The sequence below is a fragment of the Schistocerca americana genome, chromosome 5 (assembly GCF_021461395.2).
Source record: "Schistocerca americana isolate TAMUIC-IGC-003095 chromosome 5, iqSchAmer2.1, whole genome shotgun sequence".
In the NCBI taxonomy this organism is placed as follows: Eukaryota; Metazoa; Arthropoda; class Insecta; order Orthoptera; family Acrididae; genus Schistocerca; species Schistocerca americana.
This window is the reverse complement of record NC_060123.1, coordinates 294,647,185-294,670,071: the sequence shown is the minus strand read 5'-3', so window position 1 is coordinate 294,670,071 and position 22,887 is coordinate 294,647,185. Positions and strand designations below refer to the sequence as shown.

Below are 22,887 nucleotides of genomic sequence, written 5' to 3'. Positions count from 1 at the left end.
TGATTTATCTAACATCCAGAAGGGTATGATCACTAGCTTTCGGGCCAAGGGTGGAAGCATTTCCGAAATGGCTCAGTCTGTAAACCATTTGCGTGCGTGGTTGAAGTATACTGTGCATGTCAAAATGGAGTTGTCCAAAACCGGCGCCGAGGCAACTGGTATGCACCATGAGCCATTGATAGCAGGGGTGAAAAACGACTACCAAGATGTGTACGGGAGAACAGACGTGCAACTGTTGAGCAACTGACCGCCAAGATGAACTAAAGGGCTGCCGACAGTGTCTCCGTAACGACCGTTCTGAGAGCTTTGCTGTGTAAGGGCCTCCGCCAGAGGCGCCCGGTCCACGCACGCATGCTGACTGCTGTTCATCGATGACGAAGACTGGGATTTGAGCGCCAGTACCGTGACTGGAAGTAGAATGAGTGGTGACAGGTGGCCTTTTCCGATGAATCGCGTTCTATGCTGCAGCGGCGTGAAACGTCTGAAAGCGAACACCCTGCAACAATCGTCGGAAGAGTCCAGGGTGGTGGAGGGAAAGTTATGATCTGGGAAATGTTTTCGAGGCATTCACTGGGTGACATCGTCATTCTGGAAGGCAAAATGAATTAACAGAAGTAAACAAGCAGTTTGGTTTTTCCTCGGCACGATGGCACCTACGAGCATGACAATGCAACGTGTCACACAGCTCTAAGTGTATGTGCGTGGTTCAAAGGATCAGTTTACTGTACTACCCTGGCCACTGACCTCCCCGGATTTGTATCTAATCGAGAATATGTGGAACCATCTCTATCCGGCTATTCACGCCATGGATACTCAACGGAGAAATCTTGCGCAGCTGTTCACGACGCATGGGATGGCTCCATATCCCTCGCGGTACCTTCCAGAACCTGAATGACTCCTGCACTTTTCGTGCTGCAAAAGATTCAGGCTTTTGACAGATGGTCACGTTATGTGAACGGACAGCGTACGTGAAGGGAAAAGAAATCTTCAGCAGCACTCTTACGCCATAGTCCTCGTTTGAAGCAGTGAATATAGTTAACAAATCAGTAAGGCGCAAAGCACGCTCTATGAAATCGTGGATCGTATATTAAAACATAGCGCTTTTACGAGCGCGTAAATGTCTTTTGAAACACACATTACGACGTTACAACTAAAACGTGTTCTCGGTGACCTTGTCCTTAGTTTAGCAGTCCAGCTAACAGAAACTTAGATGAGGTATTTTTGTTATAAACAAACATTTTTTCAATTCTATAAAATTATTTCTAGAACCACAATTATATTCACAATGTACAATCGTAGAAAAAAACGAAATGACAGTGTCACTGTACTGTGAAACAAGAAAATCTGGCAAGACGCGCAATAAGTGCAAAGGAAAAAAATTACTGGAACATATAATTTACTTCATTTTCAATAGGGGAGTAGGCGGCTAGAATTTTACACTTAAGCATACATTGCAGCGAGGCCACTTATCATCTTTGAATAGAAGTCAGCAACACCTTGCAGGTCGTGGCATCTCGTTCTTATTACTACCGCAAAAAAAGGAACGGCAGTTTCTCCTGTTTCAAATTTGGCAGTAAGTATAAGAAATAACGCAAGATGAAAGAAAAACACGAAAAACTTTGAGGACGAAACACTTTTCCGCACTCGATAGTGAAACGTGTACAGGCGTCGCAATCAACATTAATCCTTCGTTATGAACAACATGTACCAACTAATAGAATAAAATGAAAGAATACGTTAAATTTAACCGTTTCTCACGAAAGATGGGCACAAAATGGGCACCAAAATATTTATCACCTTTGAAAGCAATGCTACGTGCCACATACCGCTGAACGAATGCAACAGCCAAACAAGAAAACTTGTTTCAATTACATTTTTAGCACATCTTCTACCATATGATCCGCAGAACTGTCACTCTTTCTCGACCGTTCCTATAAAAATGAGTGGCGGGACACAGATAGAACTGTAATACTTCATGACCCATGTAGTGATTTCCCGTGGTAATGCGATTGGGGTACAAATAAATATCAGCCCAATAAAATTTTAACTTCCTCCTGAAGTATAAGTTTTCTCGATTTTAAGAGTGACATTTCTTCATCTTACACAACAACAATAAATTTTAAAGATCTTTTAATTGGATTGCGAGTAAACGTATTTTCTCGTGACAAAGAAATACTTTCGAATATGCCTTCAGTAGATCCTATGTAAATGGCCGCTGCTGTTTACAATGCAAAGGGCTTTACCACTACTCATTCTATCGCATATACTGGCTGCACGTTGTGAAATTTAGCACCTTCAACAAAAAATTTTACGTTATAATAGTCACGTTAAGAAAGGGATACATGCATTAATTAAGCCAACTACTAGCACGAGCCAACTTTTATTTTTATGTTGCGAGTACTGGTCAATCACCTCTAACGCTCTACACTACTTTACAAAACTAATAGTACACAACAAGTGCAGTCAGTCTTCAAGAATATTGCCAAAACCAAGCAGCGTCCTAATTGTAAGACAATGGTGGACAGATATTTACTGTCTGGTACAAATGATCTATGCAAGTGGTTGTAAAAAGGTTCCAGAGTAACTAAATGTAGTGCAATGACCAAGCTGCGCAGTACCTAAGACGATAAATACTAAACAAAAATTTGTGATGCGTCTCCCGTAGCAGTAAATAATCGTGCCTCTTAGTACCATTGTTACCTCTGCATTTTGTAATTCTCAGCTACATTCCAGCACAAGTGTGATTATAAAGTCAGTTATAGTCAGCTAAATTTTGCAGTGCGGCGACGTATTGTTCTTTGCAAGGCTTTTTAACGCTTCTCATGTGGTTATACGCAAAGCTGTGAAAATGACATGTCTTAATGATATTCCCATAAACGTGCTAGCATGCAGAAAATGTTATGAAGAAAAATCTAACTTATTTTCTGAGAAGACTGTCACTACCCCAGTTTCAAATCCGGGTGCTGCTGACGGGTGGTCCACCGCAACCACTTTTTAGCTACTCAGCTTAAAAAATATGGTGGGCGCCCCTTTTGCTGTACACACTGCAAAAGAACTCTTTAACTATTCCATTTACTAATACTGGGATACAGGTAGTTTCGGTTTGAAAAACAAATGCGGAACCAAGAGCTGGGGTTGAACGAATAAATTATTTTCATGGTAATTTTTTCGAAGACATACGGCTTCTTTAATTGCCTATTTTCAATTTGATTGTTACTCAGAATTTACCACATCCACATACTTAACAGGGCGCACTCGCTAAGGCATACAACTGTGTGGGCTAATAAAGCTGTCAACAAACTTCTCGCGTAATTTAACAAGAAACCAATTCTATTAACATCAAGCGTATACTGCATATAGAAGAAAACTGACAGATGACCTAATCTGATGGCATGGTACCATGAGCGTTTTTTGAGACACGATGACAATGCGAGAAGAAAAAGTCGTATAAATGCTGTTGCTTATCATTCTTTCTTATTCCCTATCGGTTAACCCAAGCGGCGGTCTTTCTTTCCGAACTGTAGCTTTCCACCGGATGGACGCACACGTAGAGGTAACAGAAAAGGCGCGGTACAACTACAGCACACTGACTGTGCACCAACTACATGGAAAACAAAGAAAGTCGCTGCGAAACTGCTGTTATTACAGAATATCACAACTATCTTGTCTCAAATTGGGAGCAACAACGATTAAATAAGTTTTAATATACCCACAACACAGGCAACTCGCAACTTTTTCTATAAAGAAGACTCTTTTCCAATCAAGACCACGACATAACCGAGATTCATCTTGCCTTGTGGTGTACACAGTCACACTGGGTGAGACAGCCGTTTTTATGTTAAATTATTTGTAACTACTACTCACGTACGTCACGCCAGCAACATTACCACACCAACAAAGCTGTGCCGACGCGCGGCAACTGTCACATACACTTCGGCACTTAACCACCAGGGCGTGCGACGGTTGCAGCAGACGGTGGCGCTTCCTTGCGACGGGTCAATAGAAACAAATAACGAATGCGACGCGCGAAGAATCGTGTAGTACGCATTGTGGTACCCACTCATGTATTTTATCTTTCAATTATTCGACTGAAGTTGCCGTGTTTTACGCGTCAAACTAAAATACCCATGTCTGGTACTAACCTATGTTTTAATAATAACGCTGAACAGTGTGTCACGTAGTTGAAGTCAATAGAACCAAGGAAATAACAAAATGAATTGTAAAATTTTATTTGCTCCATCCGAAATGGTTGGAGGAAGCCTGTGAATCTAAAAACAGCAGGACTGTTTATGTGGCAACTTATCTGCTGCGATTTTCTTTTTATTTATATTTTACATGAGGCATTTCGGTAAATAATTGTCGTTTTCAATTGTAATATGCTATTATTCACTATGTTTTCGACGTATATGTTGCTACTTTGCTCTGTCGTATTCATGGTAATGTATTGCAAAAGCACCTTTTTTTTCCAATTGTCGTGTTGCCAACTCAGTCCATTTCTCGTATTGCTGTACTTAAGTAAATTAAACAATTAAATAATTTATCCTAATTCAAGTTTTTATTAAAATATCAACGTACAAATAAGAAATTTCATTGGGTTAATACTGGAATTAATATTGTGGATGGACTTTTAGACTAGAAAGCTCAATACACTGTTTAACAATCAATTTTCTGACTATTACTACCCACTGCACCAAGTCCAAGAGGTTGGAGGAGCCGAAGGACCCATGTATACTGCCAATAATATTTTATAGCTAAGAGGCATGGACATTAAATGAGTTCATTGTCAGAAAACTTAAAGTAGTCCAAAGAGGAATAGAAACATTGATATTGGGCTACACAAAGGCAGAATGAAAGTAGTTGATATCAGACAAATAACAAAGATCACTCACATAATGGACAACTGAATACCTTGAAATGGCAGTAAGCTGGTCATTGTCGCTTGAAGGAAGAAGCCTGGATCCAGCTGGCAAACCGGAGTGCCAAATTTATATTCTTGAAAAAACCCTGTTTCACAAAGTGCCTAGCATTCAGGAACGTTGGTCTAGCGATTATTCATATAATTTTGAAACACATCCCAGTTTCTTCCTGAACATTTTTGACTACATTCTAAGTTGTTTTCTGAATGAATCATAAGTTGATTTTTGAATATGTGGATATGAGTCTTGCTTATTTAGCGTGTGTTACAATCGCTGCAATATTAGGAAAACATATTTCGTTTTATCAAGGAGACTGACAAAACAGACATAATCGAATCAAGGAACAACATCAGTCTTGGGTATTACCCATACTATCATCTTTTTCAGTATTCGACAATGAAATGTTGATTTTTCATGTAGCAAAACGTTTGATGAACTTTGATGAGGTAATGGATTCTTTTGCAGAGAGGCAAGCACGCCAGGTAAAGCTGTAGCAAGATTAGAGAGAAAAAATCCTGGGACCTAAGGGTTGAAGAAATGTGTGCTGTCTTGCTTGTCTCTCGCTGTTACTGGTTCCATGTTTCCTCCATTTAATTTTATGTCACTCAAAAGAGAAAGTTATTAGCTATTGGGCAATAAGGAGTGCAAATTTTCTGAAGAGTTCTTATTCTCTGGGCAACAAATAATTCCATCCAGTTTTAACTCTGAGCTATTTAAAGTGAGGTAGGATGTCGAACTGGCCGATTGGAGGCAGGAGATACATCACTGGGCATTTTAATTTCCACTGTCCTGAATATAGGTTTTATGGCTTCCATTACAAAATATATAGGTTTAAATTCCAAAGAGCGAAACACAGAGACGTGTGATGGAAGAGTACTGCGTGAAGAGGCGTGGCACTGCATTTCGGCACACTCCAGACTAAGTAACACGTCTTACATGTTCTCGAACATATATGGTTTGTATATCAGACGCTTCGAAAAGATGTGCGTTACAAAACGATTTTTTTTTTTTTTTTTACATCCTACCTCAAACGCTCGAGGGGAGGGTGGAGATACAGGGGTGCCACTATCAAGGTTTTTCCCCAGTTCATCGGAAATATCGTAGATCTGGGCCTGCTAAGAAAATATGGTAGGTGATCGAAACAAGTACTAGACTGGAGCTCAAATTACCAAAAGACCAAGGGGAAGACCACCAGACAGATGGGTCAGAGACTTAAAGAAGACAGTCAGACAACTGCCAACGGGAAACTCAAGATCAGCAGAAATGGAAGAATGTCCAGGGATCCTACATTGCATACAGACTCAAATAGGCCACATCACCAAGTGATTGAATTGGCTGATGATGATGATGATTGTGTGTCATCTGAAGCAATAAGAGTCTGCAGCAGGACCTCCATGGATTGATTGAACAATCACACTTGCTACGAAACAGTCTGCAAAGCTATTAGAACCATTCTTGTTCTGAGTAATACACTGGTAGCAGTCACTAACTACTTTAAGTGCATCTATTTAACTATTTTTCATTCTGAATAAGAGGTTAGTTTTCTTATATGTGTGTTAATTTTGTTAAAAAAAAATGTTGAAGAAACCTCCACATACACAACTGTTTAGCCCCTTACTGCGTGAAAAAATGTCACATGTTAACTTCAGTGTCCTGACGTCTGGAAAAATATGTAAAAAAATTCTCTCTCTTATGTGTGGTTCGTTAGTTTTTGTTTAAGGGTTTGTGGCATATTTGGGACAGCTTGCAGTTACTCCCAACATTTTGTGATACTAGTTTCACGCTGGACGAGATATAAACATACGTTAGCAGAACTAAGTTTATTTTTTTAAATAATTACAATTTCTGTTCATTAATTTGTATGTTTATCAGAAATCAAACAAAATTATTTATCGTTTAGTCTACTCGTTATGAAATTTAATCAAACAGTTTCTCTCCTTATTCAAACATAAAGATGGACTGCACTTCAGACAGACTATGAAGAATTTTCCATTGCAATCTAAGCTTGGATCAACCACAGTTTGAGCCAGACTGGCATGTGACCTATGCCAGTCTGTCGTGCCTGACACTGTGCAAGATCTGTCATAGGACCCTTCTTCCTACTGTCCATCTGTTTCTGGACTTCACTGCTTGGCTACCTCATTTCTTGAATAATGTTTTGCCCTTTTTACAGAGGGCATCTGCCACTGATACCTTCAAATCCACTAGGGTCATATAGTCTGTATTTCTCCTTCTCCATAGTAGTCAGCTATTAACACAAGCTAGATCAATTAGAAGAAAGAAAATCTTCAGGTACCCTTTTTTTTTTATCTGATTTGAATTCTGTAACGTCCAAGCATAGAATCTAACAGATCGACACCACCCATGTACTCACTGTAGACCATCACAGAGCGTTGACAAGGTATCATTTTGTATTTCTTTTCCTTTCTGAAAAGCCTCTTATTTTCATCTTCTGGCTTGGATCCAACATATGTGGACAAAGTGTTGACTACTCTGTTGTCAAACCAGGTTACTACTGACAATTTTATACCATCTACTGTTGCTACCTTCTCCTTCATGCTACCTCGGCCATTCTTCTTCATTTCTGCCTCCTTAAGGAAAATGCAACCTGGTATGTGATTGGCACGGACTGTTCCTAATGACCATATTCCTTCCTTATGCAAATGCACTTCCAAAGGTATACTAGTGAACCAATTGCCAAAAAACGATTGTTGTTCACATGTCTTGGGACTGTTTGTGTAAGATGCACAACAACATTGCTGCTAACTTCTAGCTCCACAGCACCAGGCATTATAACATTATTCTGAGCTCCAGCAAAAATTTCGTAATCTTAGCTGAATTCTGACGCCCCAACAAGAACAAAAGCTTTGAGCCCCCATTTATGTGGATTACTAGGATTGTATTGTTTTAGTGAAGATCTGCACTTTGTTGGAATAATCTGTTCATTCACAGCTAAAAACTCCTCTTTTGGTACTCACAACAGTCTTTCATGCAACCGGTCTAGCAGTGGGCAAATTTTGAAAAGTTCATCATGGTAGGGGTCACAAGTGGGGACTAGATTACTGTTATCATAGAAGTATATGAAGCGTTTTATTTCTTCCCATTGGTTACAGCTCATTATGTCACTTGCAGCAGGGTGGCCCTGATGTTGAGACCAATAACGCCTTTTTGCTGGGAGCTGAATAATGGACATAAGCATGGTCATACCAATAAACTGTTTCATTTCTTTACACTTTTACTGGGTTGGCATTCTACAGAATACAAATTAGTTTGTTTGTTTGTTTATGTACTGCACTATGCCTTCAGTAAAGAAAGACTGAAAATATTCCATAGGAGTGTCAAGATCCAATATATGCTCAGGAAGATTAGTATTACCGGTGAATTTTATCTCTTCATCTTTTCTAATCAAGTGTCCTACATTCCAGTGTATTGTAGGTTTCTCCACCTTAGCAGGAGGTTTTGAAATTCGTTGCTTTGCTCTAACCCTTTCTGCAATATAATTATCGTCAACGTTACCATCAGCAAAAAGCCTCATCTCACTGATATCTTCTGACTGATTCCACTTCTGGTATCACCTTTCTTTTCTTTTCTCTCTTTTAAGCTCTTAGGTCTCATATCATTATCACTATCTGATTCTGAAAAGCACAACATCTCCATTTTGAAAATACTGTTCTGCAGAAAATGTTTCATGATCTGACATATCTGGGTCTTTGCTAACATTTCCATCCTCAATAACTCTTATTGTAGCAGAAGAGCTGTAAAACTTTGTTACATTCATTGCATTAACACAGTTGAAAAGAGAAGATATATTTTACTGCAAAAGTTAGGTTATGGTAAATGTTTACTTTATGCTACCAATAATGCATGTTGTGTCATGTGTGTCACAAACCAGTTTTTCAATATTATAAGTATTCTAATTGACAAGTACACAAACTTACATCTTTACAATTATCCATAGATGTCCTTTCACCCCTAGAAATTATATAAACTCTAGATTAAAATGTTTACTGCGTCAAATACAACTTTTCATATGACAGGACTGAACGTAAACAGCTCACAGCACAAAGCAAAGATTCTTACTACATAGCTCCTTACTCTCGCAACAGATGGCATTTGTTGTTTGCAGAGATATTCTTAACAGTGTACCGTACCTGTCCCAACATGCGTTTACAAAATATATTTTCAAATATGAGCTTCACAATGAGGAAAATGGCATGTGCCATATCTGACCCAGTATCCAGGAAGACGTTAGAGAAAAATGGTTAAAGGATAAAGAATTAAAAGTCTGGATTCAAAAGGTGCCGACAGATAAAACAAAAATGTGATGTCATTTTTGTCGGTGCCCTCTCCATTCAGATGATATGTTAGATTTGATGAATGTTGCAAATCAGGTAGTATATTCCATATAAGCTGGCAAAATACAGTATAAAAGTATACACACACTGTGATTGTAGAATTCTGTACACCATAAATATGCGAGTAAAAGCAGCCAAACAGCGTGCTAATCCATATCAAATACCCAATTATACATGGAATGTTGTATTATTACGAATTCAATCCACTGACAACAGAGGCAGAAACATGACAGTGGACAACAGTTCTATATATACATCCATTGCTAACGAACTGTACACTAATCATCCAACCACAGCAGTAGGTACTCTTTAAAGGAATGGGAGAGAAATTCCATCAGAACTGCTATCAATAAAAATAATGCCAGTAAATGATAGGATCTTTGGATTTGGAGAGAAATAGGGTAGCGGCTGCCTCCTTTGCTCATAAAACAAGAAACATAAAAAGAATATGCTAATGGTATCTACCATGCATATAAGTAAACCGGAAGTGATTAAATTCTACAATCTCGCAAAAATAGGTGTGGATGTTGTTGATCACCTGAAATCGGAATATTCTGTTTCAAGAAAAGGCAACTGCTGGTCTCTTACATAGTACCTCCTCCCTCTCCCCCAGTTTGCTGAAAATTGGAGCAATAAATGCTAAAATAATATACAAAATTAATACAAAGGACTTAATTCCAAGGAGAAGATTCCTTGCAGAACTGAGTATGTGCTGACAGAAGCACATATGACCAAACACATGTCAACTCCTAGCATTCCATACCACTTGAAGGAGAAAATATAAGGTCTTGCAGATACCCAGAACCTACCTAGAGCAGAAGGATCAAGTGAAAAGTTAATCAAAATGAAAACCAAGCTGTCAATACTGCTGTAAAAGGGAAAATGGACACACAGCCACACCCATCTTTCTTCCAGTCCTATTTATAAAGAACATACAGCAACAAGTGTTCACGCTTGCCTTGCGTGTATGTCACAAGAAGGTAAATCTGATTCAGATCAGTAAAATGGGAGAAAAAGTAATGTTACTAGTTATGTCAATGTGCGAACCATTCAACAAAATAACATCGATATGGGCTTTCAGAGCCAAACACTCACTAGTTTATCCTTGATGTCTGCACAACACAAAGCTGTACACCTTGTCTGGGCCCGTCAACACTGACATTGAACTGGGATGATTGGGGACATGTTCGAATCTACACAGAGTACGCGAAATAACTTGCCCCCTTCTAACAGCCATGTACCGCAAGTCTCTAGAGGAACGGAAGGTTCCAAATGATTGGAAAAGAGCACGGGTAGTTCCAGTTTTCAAGAAGGGTCGTCAAGCAGATGCGCAAAACTGTAGGCCTATATCTCCGACATTGATCTGTTGAAGAATTTTAGAACATGTTTTTTGCTCGCGTATCATGTCGTTTTTGGAAACCCAGAATCTACTCTGTAGGAATCAACATGGATTCCGGAAACAGCAATCGTGTGAGACCCAACTCGCTTTATTTGTCCATCAGACCCAGAAAATATTAGATACAGGCTCCCAGGTAGATGCCATTATCCTTGGCTTCCGGAAGGCGTTCGATACAGTTCCGCACTGTCTCCTGATAAAGTAAGAGCATACGGAATATCAGATCAGTTGTGTGGCTGGATTAAAGGGTTTTTAACAAACAGAACACAGCATGTTGTACTCGATGGAGAGACGTCTACAGACGTTAAAGTAACCTCTGGCGTGTGCCACAGGGGAGTGTTATGGGACCAATGCTTTTCACAATATATACAGGGTTATTACAAATGATTGAAGCGATTTCACAGCTCTACAATAACTTTATTATTTGAGATATTTTCACAATGCTTTGCACAAACATACAAAAACTCAAAAAGTTTTTTTAGGCATTCACAAATGTTCGATATGTGCCCCTTTAGTGATTCGGCAGACATCAAGCCGATAATCAAGTTCCTCCCACACTTGCGCAGCATGTCCCCATCAATGAGTTCGAAAGCATCGTTGATGCGAGCTCATAGTTCTGGCACGTTTCTTGGTAGAGGAGGTTTAAACACTGAATCTTTCACATAACCCCACAGAAAGCAATCGCATGGGGTTAAGTCGGGAGAGCGTGGAGACCGTGACATGAATTTCTGATCATGATCTCCACCACGACCAATCCGTCGGTTTTCCAATCTCCTGTTTAAGAAATGCCGAACATCATGATGGAAGTGCGGTGGGGCACCATCCTGTTGAAAGATGAAGTCGGCGCTGTCGGTCTCCAGTTGTGGCATGAGCCAATTTTCCGCGGGCTACGCGTGAAACTTGCCCGCAGGCGTTCAACCATTTCTTCGCTCACTGCAGGCCGACCCGTTGATTTCCCCTCACAGAGGCATCCAGAAGCTTTAAACTGCACATACCATCGCCGAATGGAGTTAGCAGTTGGTGGATCTTTGTTGAACTTTGTCCTGAAGTGTTGTTGCACTGTTATGACTGACTGATATGAGTGAATTTCAAGCACGACATACGCTTTCTTGGCTCCTGTCGCCATTTTGTCTCACTGCGCTCTCGAGCGCTCTGACGGCAGAAACCTGAAGTGCGGCTTCAGCCGAACAAAACTTTATGAGTTTTTCTACGTATCTGTAGTGTGTCGTGACCATATGTCAATGAATGGAGCTAAAGTGAATTTATGAAATCGCTTCAATCATTTGTAATAGCCCTGTATAAATGACCTAGTAGATAGTGTCTGAAGTTCCATGCGGCTTTTCGTGGATGATGCTGTAGTATACAGAGAAGTTTCAGCATTAGAAAGTTGCAGCGAAATGCAGGAAGATCTGCAGCGGATAGGCACTTGGTGCAGGGAGTGGCAACTGACCCTTAACATAGACAAATGTAATGTATTGCGAATACATAGAAAGAAGGATCCTTTATCGTATGATTATATGATAGCGGAACAAACACTGGTAGCAGTTACTTCTGTAAAATATCTGGGAGTATGCATACGGAAAGATTTGAAGTGGAATGATCATATAAAATTAAATGTTGCTAAGTCGGGTGCCAGGTTGAGATTCGTTGGGAGTGTCCTTAGAAAATGTAGTCCATCAACAAAGGAGGTGGCTTACAAAACACTCGTTCGACCTGTACTTGAGTATTGCTCGTCAGTGTGGGATCCATACCAGGCCGGGTTGACAGAGGAGATAGCGAAGATCCAAAGAAGAGCAGCATGTTTCATCACAGGATTATTTGGTAAGCGTGATAGTGTTATGGAGATGTTTAGCAAACTCAAGTGGCAGACTCTGCAAGACAGGTGCTCTGCATCGCGGTGTAGCTTGCTGTCCAGGTCTCGAGAGGGTGCGTTTCTGGATGAGGTATCGAATATATTGCTTCCACCTACTTATCCCTCCTGAGGAGATCACAAATGTAAAATTAGAGGGATTTGAGCGCACATGGAGGCTTTCCGGCAGTCGTTCTTCCTGCGAACCAAACGCGACTGAAACAGGAAACGGAGGTAATGACAGTGGCACGTAAAGTGCCCTTCGACACACACCGCTGGGTGGCTTGCGGAGTATAAATGTAGATGTAGATGTATGTCAGCAGGGGATTGTTCAAGCTGGTGGATGTTCTGTAATGGTGTGGGGCATGTGCGGTTGTGGGGATTGTGCAGTTGGAGTGATATGGGGGCCCCTGATACGTCTAGATATGATTCTGACAGGTGACACATATTTAAGCATCCATTCACGTCCAGTGTGCATTCCGACGGACTTGGGCAATTCCAGCAGCACAATTTGACACCCCTCATGTCCATAATTGCTGGAGAGTAGCTCAAGGAACACTCTTCTCGGTTTAAACACTTCTGCTGGCCACCAAACTCCCCAAACATGGACATTATTGAGTGTATCTGGGATGCCTTGCAACAGGTTGTTAAGAAGAGATCTTCACCCCCTCATACTCTTATGGATATTCCCCCCTCACACTATTTTAGACATTAGTCAAGTCCGTGCCACAATCACACTATTTTAGACATTAGTCAAGTCCGTGCCACAAAGTGTTGCGACAATGACTGCGTGATCACGGGGGCCCTTCACGATATTAGGCAAGTATACCAGTTTCTTTGGCTCTTCAGTGTAGAACACTAGAGTGACCCATTACTGATTACTGCTCGAGTGTTTTGGATCCACACCAGTCAGATTAAAGGAAGAGATTGAAGCAATTCAAAGGTTGGCTGCTAGATTTACTACCAGCAGATTCGATCAATATGTGAATGTTACTGAGATGCTTCCCAAAAGGGAAGATGACACTATTTTTGCAGAACACTACTGAAATAATTTAGAAAACCAGCATTTGAAGCTGAGTGCAGAACAATTTTACTATCGCAAACATACATTTCATGTAAGGGCCATGAAGATAAGGTAAGAAAAATTAGGGCTTGTACGGATGCATATAGGTAGTCGTTTTTCTCTAGCTCTGTTTGCAAGTGGAACAGGAGAGGAAGTGACTAGCAGTGGTACAAGGTACCTCCCTCCATGCACCCTACAGTAGCTTTCGGATTATGTATGTTGACAGAACTACTGCTTATTGAAATATTTTTATGTTATGCGATACTTACATTTCATTGTTTGTTTGTTTGTAACGTAATTGGATACATAAAAAATCTACTCACCAGGCAGCAGCAGCAGGAGAAGACATAAAAAAAAGTTTTTATGTATGCAGGCTTTCACAGCCAGTGGCTGCTGCTTCTGGCAGAAGGGTTGAAGGGAAAGGAAGCGGGGTGAAGGAAAAGGACTGGAGAGGTTTAGGAAAAGGGGCACAGTTACAGTTTTCCTATGTTTAGTCCAGCATTGCCTAATGCTGTCTTTGAAAATCTGAACAATTTCCGGTTCCATCAATTTAATCTTACTCTCATCCTCTACATTTCCAACCTTTCTGCAGTTTCTGAACTTTTAACTCTCAGTTACCAGTGAATTATGCTCAGAATCCATATCTGTTACTGGAAATATCTTAAATTTAAAATCTGGTTTTTGGAATAGTTGTCTTCCAATAGATTATCAGTCTGATACCTTCCACAGTACCCAGGTCTCAGCCACTACTAGTATCTTCTTACATGATTCTTAAACCAAGTATTCGCACCGATTAAATTATGCTCCGTGCAAAATTCTTCCTTCTTGATTTCTTTCACCCAGTCAAGGTTCTATTTTTTTTCTTTTCTTCCTTTTTTTACTATCAAATTCCAGTCACCTATAACAATTAAATTTTCATTTCCCTTGACTATCTGAATAATTTCTTTTATCTCATCATATTTCAATCTCTTCATTATCTGTGGAGTACCAGTAGGTGGCATATAAATTTGTACTACTGCAGTGGACATTAGCTTTGTTATTAGTTCCTCCATGTCCGTATCATGCTGCTGATTCCGCAACTCAGGTTCAATTGATGAAAAGCTGCATCAGTTGCCCCCACTCCCCTTATTTTCTTTTTTAGAACTTTATTAACTTCACACGACTGGTTTCAGTCCTTATATTACGCCTTTATCAAGTGTGGAAGTTGTGCTGTAGAGAAGCAACATTGAAGAATCTGCATGGTTTTGGATTGATCCAATTTGGAATAGAAAAATGCAAACGCAGACATATTCTGTATAGATAAATACCTTTATTAAAAATGTGACTTGTCCTTTACATTTACAAAATGTCATGTACAATTTATTTTTCTGCATATATGATTCATATTTTACCTTACTTTTATCTTTAGAATCCTCTTTAGGTTTCAACCCAACACTACTGCACCAATATAAAAAGGATTTGCACCTTGAAATAATTTGTTCACTGCATTACAAAGAGTTTTAGGCAATGCTGTAACCTTACTAATAACAGCAGGCTGACTAGGGTTACTGTATGTTACAAACTTCCACCTGCTTTTATCAATATAAACCCTCCAAGGAACACCAGATGAGTCAAATCCCTCAATACTAAACTGACCCAATTTACTATTATATTCAACTCTCATCTTTTCCAGTGGTCCCTGTTCCTCAAAGACTTTCTAATAGGCACACATGTCACATATAATTAGTTTGCACATGAAGCCTATAAACATACATGACAATCTTATTAGTTATTACATTGTTATACTTATTAGTGCGGAACGCCATCTCATTGTATTATTTGACATTGCTTCCCTATAGCATAACTTTCAGTTAGACTTCATAATGGTCTGATACAAAGCCCGAAATTGGCTATGGGAACTTAATAAAGTTCTAAAAAAAAAAAGCAACTGGAGCAGCTTTAATGAAATGTTAGCTTTGTTCTACCTTGGCTGCAAAAATGAATAAATTTTATTATTCATAGTAGCTTACCTGAGTTCCTATTTTCTTGTCCATTATTAGATTACTCCTGCATTACTCCTATTTGATTTTGTATTTATAACCCTGTACTCACTTAAGGAGTCTATTCTTTCAGATCCTGCACTTCACCAATTCCCACTATCTCTGATTCCAACATATCCCTACCTGTTTTCAAATTTTGTAACCGTCTACAGATCAAAGGCTCTAACAGTCCATGCTGCAAACCAAACAATGCCAGTTTTGCTTCCCGCCCAAAGAACTGAATGGGGACTACTTTACTCCTGGAATATTTTATCCAAGAAGATGACATCATCATTCAACTGTACAGAAGAGCTGCAGGCCCTCAGGCAGAAGAAAGTCTGCAGTTTCCCCTTAAATTTACTGTGTGTTAAATATCAGCTAGTTCCAGTAATTGCTATTTTACAGTGTTTACCCCAAGTTTGTCTAGTGTCTTGCTCTTTTTGTTTTCACAGTTGTACCTCCAACCAGTCTGTGAAACTCTTTTCACAAAAGCATTTTATTTATTTACTTTTTGTTTTAGTTTTCACAGAAGGTTTTGTTGTCATACTCTTGCGCGATGTTTTGCAAAAGGAATATTTTATTTACCTTACTTGTCTAAAAATAGGCAAGAAATCTCTTTCCTCAGACTTAAATTAAATGATTTCTTTAACTTTAACTACCAGAATGAGTACTTCACATGTCACATAAAATGTACTTTCACAACTTTATTGCAGATTCTTCCTTTCATCACTGCAGCAGATTCATCATGTTGTTTTTCCATTAGGAAAATACTTTTGTAGAAATTTTTGTAGTTGGGATTCAAATAATGTTAATCAGGAAAAATTATGCATAAAGTTAAATTCAAAGGTGTTAAATTTAAAGACTAATTTTCATCCCCACAGCAGAGCGTGCACTTATATTAAACTTCCTGGCACATTAAGACTGTGAGCTGGACTGCGACTCGAATCTAGACCTTTGCCTTTAAAGGTCCCAGGTTTGAGTCCACATCCAGTGCACAGTTTTAATCTGCCAGGAAGTTTCAAGTCAGTGCACACTTCACTGCAGAGTAAAAATGCATTCTGGAAACACTCTCTGCAATTTCCGTTCTTCCAGGAGTGCTAGCCCAACATATGCAGGAGACCTTCTGCCAAGTTCAGATGGTAGCAGACAAGTACTAGTGGAGTGAAGCTGTGAAAGCAGGTCATGAGTCTTGCTTAGATAGGTAAGCTGGTAAAGCACTTGCCTGGGAAAGGCAAAGATCCCAGGTTCGAGTCCCAGTCTGGTACAGAGTTTTAATCTGCCAGGATGTTTCAAAGCAAATGATGTTTCTGAACTGGGATAAATTATAATAAGAGCTTAGTAAAAATTACAAAAAAACTTGGTACACATATTTGACAACAGAAATAAATCTTTCAATTTTTGCAGGTGATGCACCTTATTTTAACATAAGTGATTTGACCAATTCTGCATACATTTTGTGTGTTACAAATATTTTAAATACAAAATAGGATAATATATTCACAATTAGACTGATGCTGAGTGAAGGCGAATATAATGTTCAACTTCCTTAGGACTTTACCATAATTTATCAACAATTTAAAAGCCTATATTGCTTCACATGGTGCAAAGTTGGTGGCAAAAGTAACTACTGGAATTCATCATCATGCTCTTCAAGCCATCATGTAATTGTTGTGACTCACGTGGAAAAAGAAATGTCTGGTAACAAAGACATGAGACATAAAAATAAAAGTTGTTAATAATAATACCAATGTAGTCCACACAATTATGATGGCTTTAGTAATACCACAGGACCCATGCAGCATAATACTTAGGGATTGCCTGAAGATTTGTTGTGTTAACATGACTGTCAACATCGATATATAGTGAACACTATCTGGCCAACCAGGAAACATTTCCACAGTTCAATGACCAATAATGATGTTCACATTTTCACTGTCACTATGACTTAATAGTAGTGTGTTAAAAAGTTTCATTGGCTGAACAATTCAAGTTTACTGGTATATTATACATAAAATTAAATTATAAAAGTACTCATCTTTCCTCCATCCTCTTTTCTTTTCATGTATTTTGTAACATTGTAAGGATGACAATTTAGATTCATTAGATCTTAGTAATTATCACAGTTGCCTGCTTTTTTCTAGAATAAACTGTGTAAAACACAATTTGTTTATTCAACACAGACCAAAAACAGAATGAACAGAATTTATTGTTTGAAGCAGAACACAGAGCATCCCTTCTGTTCGCATCCCTTCTGTTCCCATTTTCGATACAATTCCAGAAAAATGCCAGTGTAGCAAGTAACAAAATTTTACCATAAAGAATCTAAATTAGGTAGAGAGCTGTCACAACCTGGACAGCCGGCAATTCTCTGTGAGCAGGAGACCGAGGATAGAGAGTGGGTGAGTGGTCCAGTTTGTGTCAAAGGGCATCAATGGCACAGTGGCATATGCAAAAACTTTTGTCAAGTTTACAGATTTATAAAGTGTTTTCAGTGTGGGTGTAAGAGCGTGCCGCAAATAAATGCTGATGCCCCGTCAGCGAGACATGATGATGTCCCACAGGTCAGAGAGCAACGGCTGCACATTGTGCTCGCAGCAGTTTTGGCATGAAGGTGTCATCAACTCAGATATTCTGCAGTAAAGTGTGGCTCCCACATCAGCACTCTCATAGTCAGCCAGCCGCACACTCAGGTGAGGACAGCTGACTGTGGTGCAGAATGCTGGCTGTCATGAGGACTGCGCCCTGGTTACCCCCACGGTTCGACTAAGACTGGAACATATATTTGTGAGTCAACCAGGGGACAGCGTGAAGGTGCCATATTTAGTCGGCCTGGAGACGACAGCTTGCAGACCATCCAAGGTATTCCTTCATGGAGGAGGGCTAGCAACACGATAGTCTTCACCTCATCCACAATGTTTCATTAGGCAGCAGCAGTAGACTACCGTATACATCAGGTTGGTTACATCTCAGTGCTGAAGTCAGCAAGCAGATAGCAGGGAGACCATCACTGATCAGCCTATCATGGATTCACTGAAACTCAGTGCACTGTTGTTCTCTCTGGTTCTAGTGGCATGGACTGAATGGCAGTATGAATGAATGTGTGTAGCTCTGAAAGTTTCACTATTTAAAGGACAGATCTTTCATCTATGGCAGGGTGGCTCTGGACGTATTAATGCATTTTTCCTCGTTTATCGTTCCTGTCAGTGCTCCTTGCCTCATTGTGGTAAGTCAATAATTATTCTGGGTTTTCGAGCTCTGGTATTTCTGCCTATGTTTGACTTCACAGTGGTGCTCTGGTGCTGATGTTATTAAGTGTTACTCCACACTACCTTGTTATGTAGCACTGCAACATTTGCTATTTGGAGGTTGTGTGGCAATGCCCTGACATCCATTACATCATATCAGCATTCCAACTGGCATGCCGGCTCAGAGCCAGCCTTCTCTGTTCTGAGCTTGCAGGCAAAAAAGAGCTTAAAAAAAATTGCTCCTGGTATTAGTCAATCATCAGTTGATTGTACAATATCAGAATATGGGACAGCGAACAGATTTTTCTGAACTTACCTGTTTAGCAATACTATGCTTGATCACAATTGTTTCATTTTTCCTGACAGACATTCCAAGAGCTCTTGGCCTAAAAACATGGACAGCTAAATTTCTATAATCTTTGAAAAGTATGGCTCTGAACCTTCATAAATGTACATTTAGATGCTTGTTTGTGATGATTGTATAAACAATCAAGTGTTAAGATTTTTGAAAGAAATGGACAAAACTTAATTATAAACTGAAAACTCCATCAAATATGAAGCCAGAGTCAGATTAAACATTAAGGATTCCCCATTCATTTTCAAAGGTTAAGTAAAGGACTGATGAATTTAAGGATGGTAATGCATATGACCTATGAGACTCTCAGAGTGGCTTGATTAAATAAAATTTTCTCAGTTTTCAGACTGCTTCATTTGTAAATGATGTGACTTTAAAACTGAGTAATACTGTATTAATTCACTGAAGATGATAAGTACTCAGAAGGTCTAAAAACATGGACAAACAATTAAACTGTGTAAAACATTCATATTGTTGTGCTCAATGTTTATCAAATTAGAGGGTACACAAGCTCACTGATATTGCTGACCTGACCGATCATTTCCACCATATCACACAAAATTTTTAGTGTATAAAAGCTTCCCATTCAATGGGTGTCATGACAATCTGAATAAATGTCATTCAAGTATATTTTGATTAGTTTTAATAAAATTCCATTGAGTTTATCTGGCATTTTGTATCAGCAGTTAAAATGTGGTTTCATCTCTGAAACCCAGAGAACAAGGAATGGTTGAAAAAGAGGGTAATATGAAATACAAAAAGGCAGCAAATAATATAAAAACTTTTCTGTCAGCAGGACAAGTCGTGTTACTATTTTCTCTTATTCTAATGGTATGGTTGCCTACTTAAGGGCGAAAGTATTCCGTTTACTATTTAATAAACTGAAGGAGGAGGAAGAGGCAGAGGAGAAAAACATACATGGAACTTTTCGCGCCCCCCCCCCCCCTCTTCTCCTCCATCTTGCACAGTGTATGTATGTATTTACATGAAACAGAGGCATCTGGTGTAGACCTGGCCTGAGAAATGCATCAGTACATAATATTTATGAAGGAAGGCAAGTTTTCATGATCCCCCATAACGGTTCTTTGTTTATGAACTATGCATTTCATTGATGTTGAAAAATATCACACCAATTCAACAGGAAGACAACGTTTATGCATACTGTTTGAGGTAGCAAGTACTTGCCAGAATGTCCTCAAACCACAGTTGCATGACCTGCATAATTCCTTTCAAACATTGAATAGTGTGTAGGTTACCAGTTTCAGTAATTTTACTTATAGAGAAATTCACTTACGAGCTAGAAGCAGGGCTAGGCGTCTCTGCATATTCATGGGCATCATAGAAATCTTCATCTTCAGAACTAGAATATGATGTCTCTGGTACAGGAAGTGTCACTCCTCCACATGGAATATCTGTTCCACAATAATAAATTTAGATTAGTATATAATGCTGAAAATAACTCAAGGTAGGTGTGTGTGTGTGTGTGTGTGTGTGTGTGTGTGTGTGTGTGTGTGTGTGCGTGTAAAATCTATACTTCAGCGAGTATAAATGATAATTACTCCCAAAAAAAGTATCTATTTAACTGAAAGAAACCAGCAGTATGTTCAATTTCACTTGAACTACTCAAAAAAGGTACTATCAAAGAGTGAAATTAGATAATATCATGGAAATTGAACTAACTTAAAACATGCACTATAAAAGATTGAAAATAGACAGGTGTATGAACTTTATGAAGAATTTTAAGATACCTGCAATAAGCCAGAGAATAACATGAAATTGCAACCCGATTGTATTTCAAATACTACATCAGGTAGGCAGGAAAGAAAATAATCATGCTCATGCAGCATCTGGATAATGCACTATCAATGAGAAATTCAGAAATCCAGAGGATGTGCAAACCATTTAATATGGAAAGGACATGCAATAATCCAACTTCGAATCAAATACTAAATAGTTCAAATGAATTGGAAACCAACAGGAATCAAAATTTAGGGGATGGCTTTAAGAATTCAAAGGCAGCGCTTCATGCCAAATACAGAATGATCCAATAGTTGAAAGACGCTGTACCTGGTATAGTCCTCTGTTGTGGAGGTGGGACAGGAATGCGTGATTCTGTGCATTCAGAACCCAGTTCAACTCCTGTTTGAATAGACACAGAAGGGCTTGTGGGAGCTGTTGTGATTCTGCTTGTTGACACTGGACCTAAAAAGACAGGCCATGACAACATAAAGTTTTGTAAAACCTTTTTTTTGTAAGGGGTCTAAAAACATTATAAAAAATGCCATTTACTGATGTGCCGCTAATACTGAGTTACTTCAACTAAACAGTAGTCAGCTGGCGTGTCAACTGCTGAAAAATAGGTGTTTGGAAACCCGCGTGAACAATCTGAAGCATTTTCAGGCTTGTGAACCTTTGTTATATAAAAGACGCAACAATGGTACACATAACCAGAGATGTGCATCAGTGACAACAGGACTGTTGTTGTTCATGCTCCAACTACCACCTTATCACAAATGGTGTGTGAAGAAATTTTCTATGAAGAAAGGTAAAGGAACTCCCAGATAATCAACTAAGCCGTAACAATACACAAAGACCAGCTAGGGTTGTAAATTTGGGACATAGTAAAGCTACAAGCTTAACTGAATGCAAAAAGTACTCCTTGTGTGACTACAATTTTAATGAATCACAGCTGGCATCAGTCCTCATCAAACAAATAGGACAAGCAATGCACGAGAATATAAAACTCAATGATCACATTGACTGAATTATGGCTAAAGTTGCTAAAAAGCTTTGGTAACATTTTTGTTAAGTACAGTTCATCAGTCAAAGAGAGTGCATGTAAAATATTTGTGCAGTCAGTACTGAGACACTGCTCGAGTGTTTTATGTACCCACAACAGCTTCAACTAATTGCATATGTTACATATGTATACAGGCAGCAAATGGAACATTATGAAGCATGACACAAAGGTTTGTTGTAATCTTGAGTTGAGGCAGTCAAATCTACATTACAGAATCCCCAATCACAGACATATACTACTAGCACTTCCAGCAATTAATCTCAAATATCACAAAAAAGCGAGCTTTGGAGTGAAGCAGCTTTTTCCTAAAGTTAATTTCAGAAAACACTGACAACAATCAAAGTGACAAAATAGGGATTTAAATGACACTCATTCCAAATAATACACCAGTGTCATTATTGCACCACCTCATTCACTAGACCTCATTACAACTACTTTTTTAAAAAGTTTTGCACCCACTTGCTCGTAAGAGTGAGCTCAAATTTAAGGGGAGCAGAGAATGACAGAACAGGCCTTATGGGGAGAGGAAAGGGGGGGGGGGGGTTGTGGAGACTCCAGTGTGAAATAAAAACAAAATTAAACAAAAATAAGGCAGTCTGTTCAAAAGTGCACATTTGTATGCACAACTGGGTTTGAGTCAGCAAATACTCCAGCCCATTCCATTCGACTGACCCCTACCTTCTGGAGGAAGATTTTCACAAAGTGAGTGCCGTGTGCTCATGCATTGTCTTGCAAGATGAAATTAACACCAAAATGTTGATTGTAGAGCTGGACAGAAATTTAGAGGATCGCTTCCCAATGCTACACAGCCCTCGAATTACCCAAGAGAGATCTATGACTTACCTCTCTGCTGTACTTATAGAAATGCATGCCTGAGGCACACACTGTTA

The 22,887-nt window shown here is 39.2% G+C and overlaps 1 protein-coding gene across 4 annotated transcripts in view; it reads right to left on the bottom strand.

Moving 5' to 3' along the window:
* LOC124616179 (oxysterol-binding protein-related protein 9) overlaps window positions 1–22,887 on the bottom strand; it is a 504,981-nt gene that overhangs the window by 229,715 nt on the left and 252,379 nt on the right. For 2 of the 4 annotated variants that reach the window (XM_047144465.1, XM_047144466.1), the window contains 2 exons: window positions 21,265–21,399; window positions 20,492–20,609 (listed from right to left, as the gene is read on the bottom strand). In XM_047144465.1, coding sequence (XP_047000421.1) covers window positions 20,492–20,609; window positions 21,265–21,399 — 253 coding nt within the window. The remainder of the gene's footprint in view (window positions 1–20,491; window positions 20,610–21,264; window positions 21,400–22,887) is intronic. The other 2 variants (XM_047144467.1, XM_047144468.1) reach the window with 1 other exon arrangement.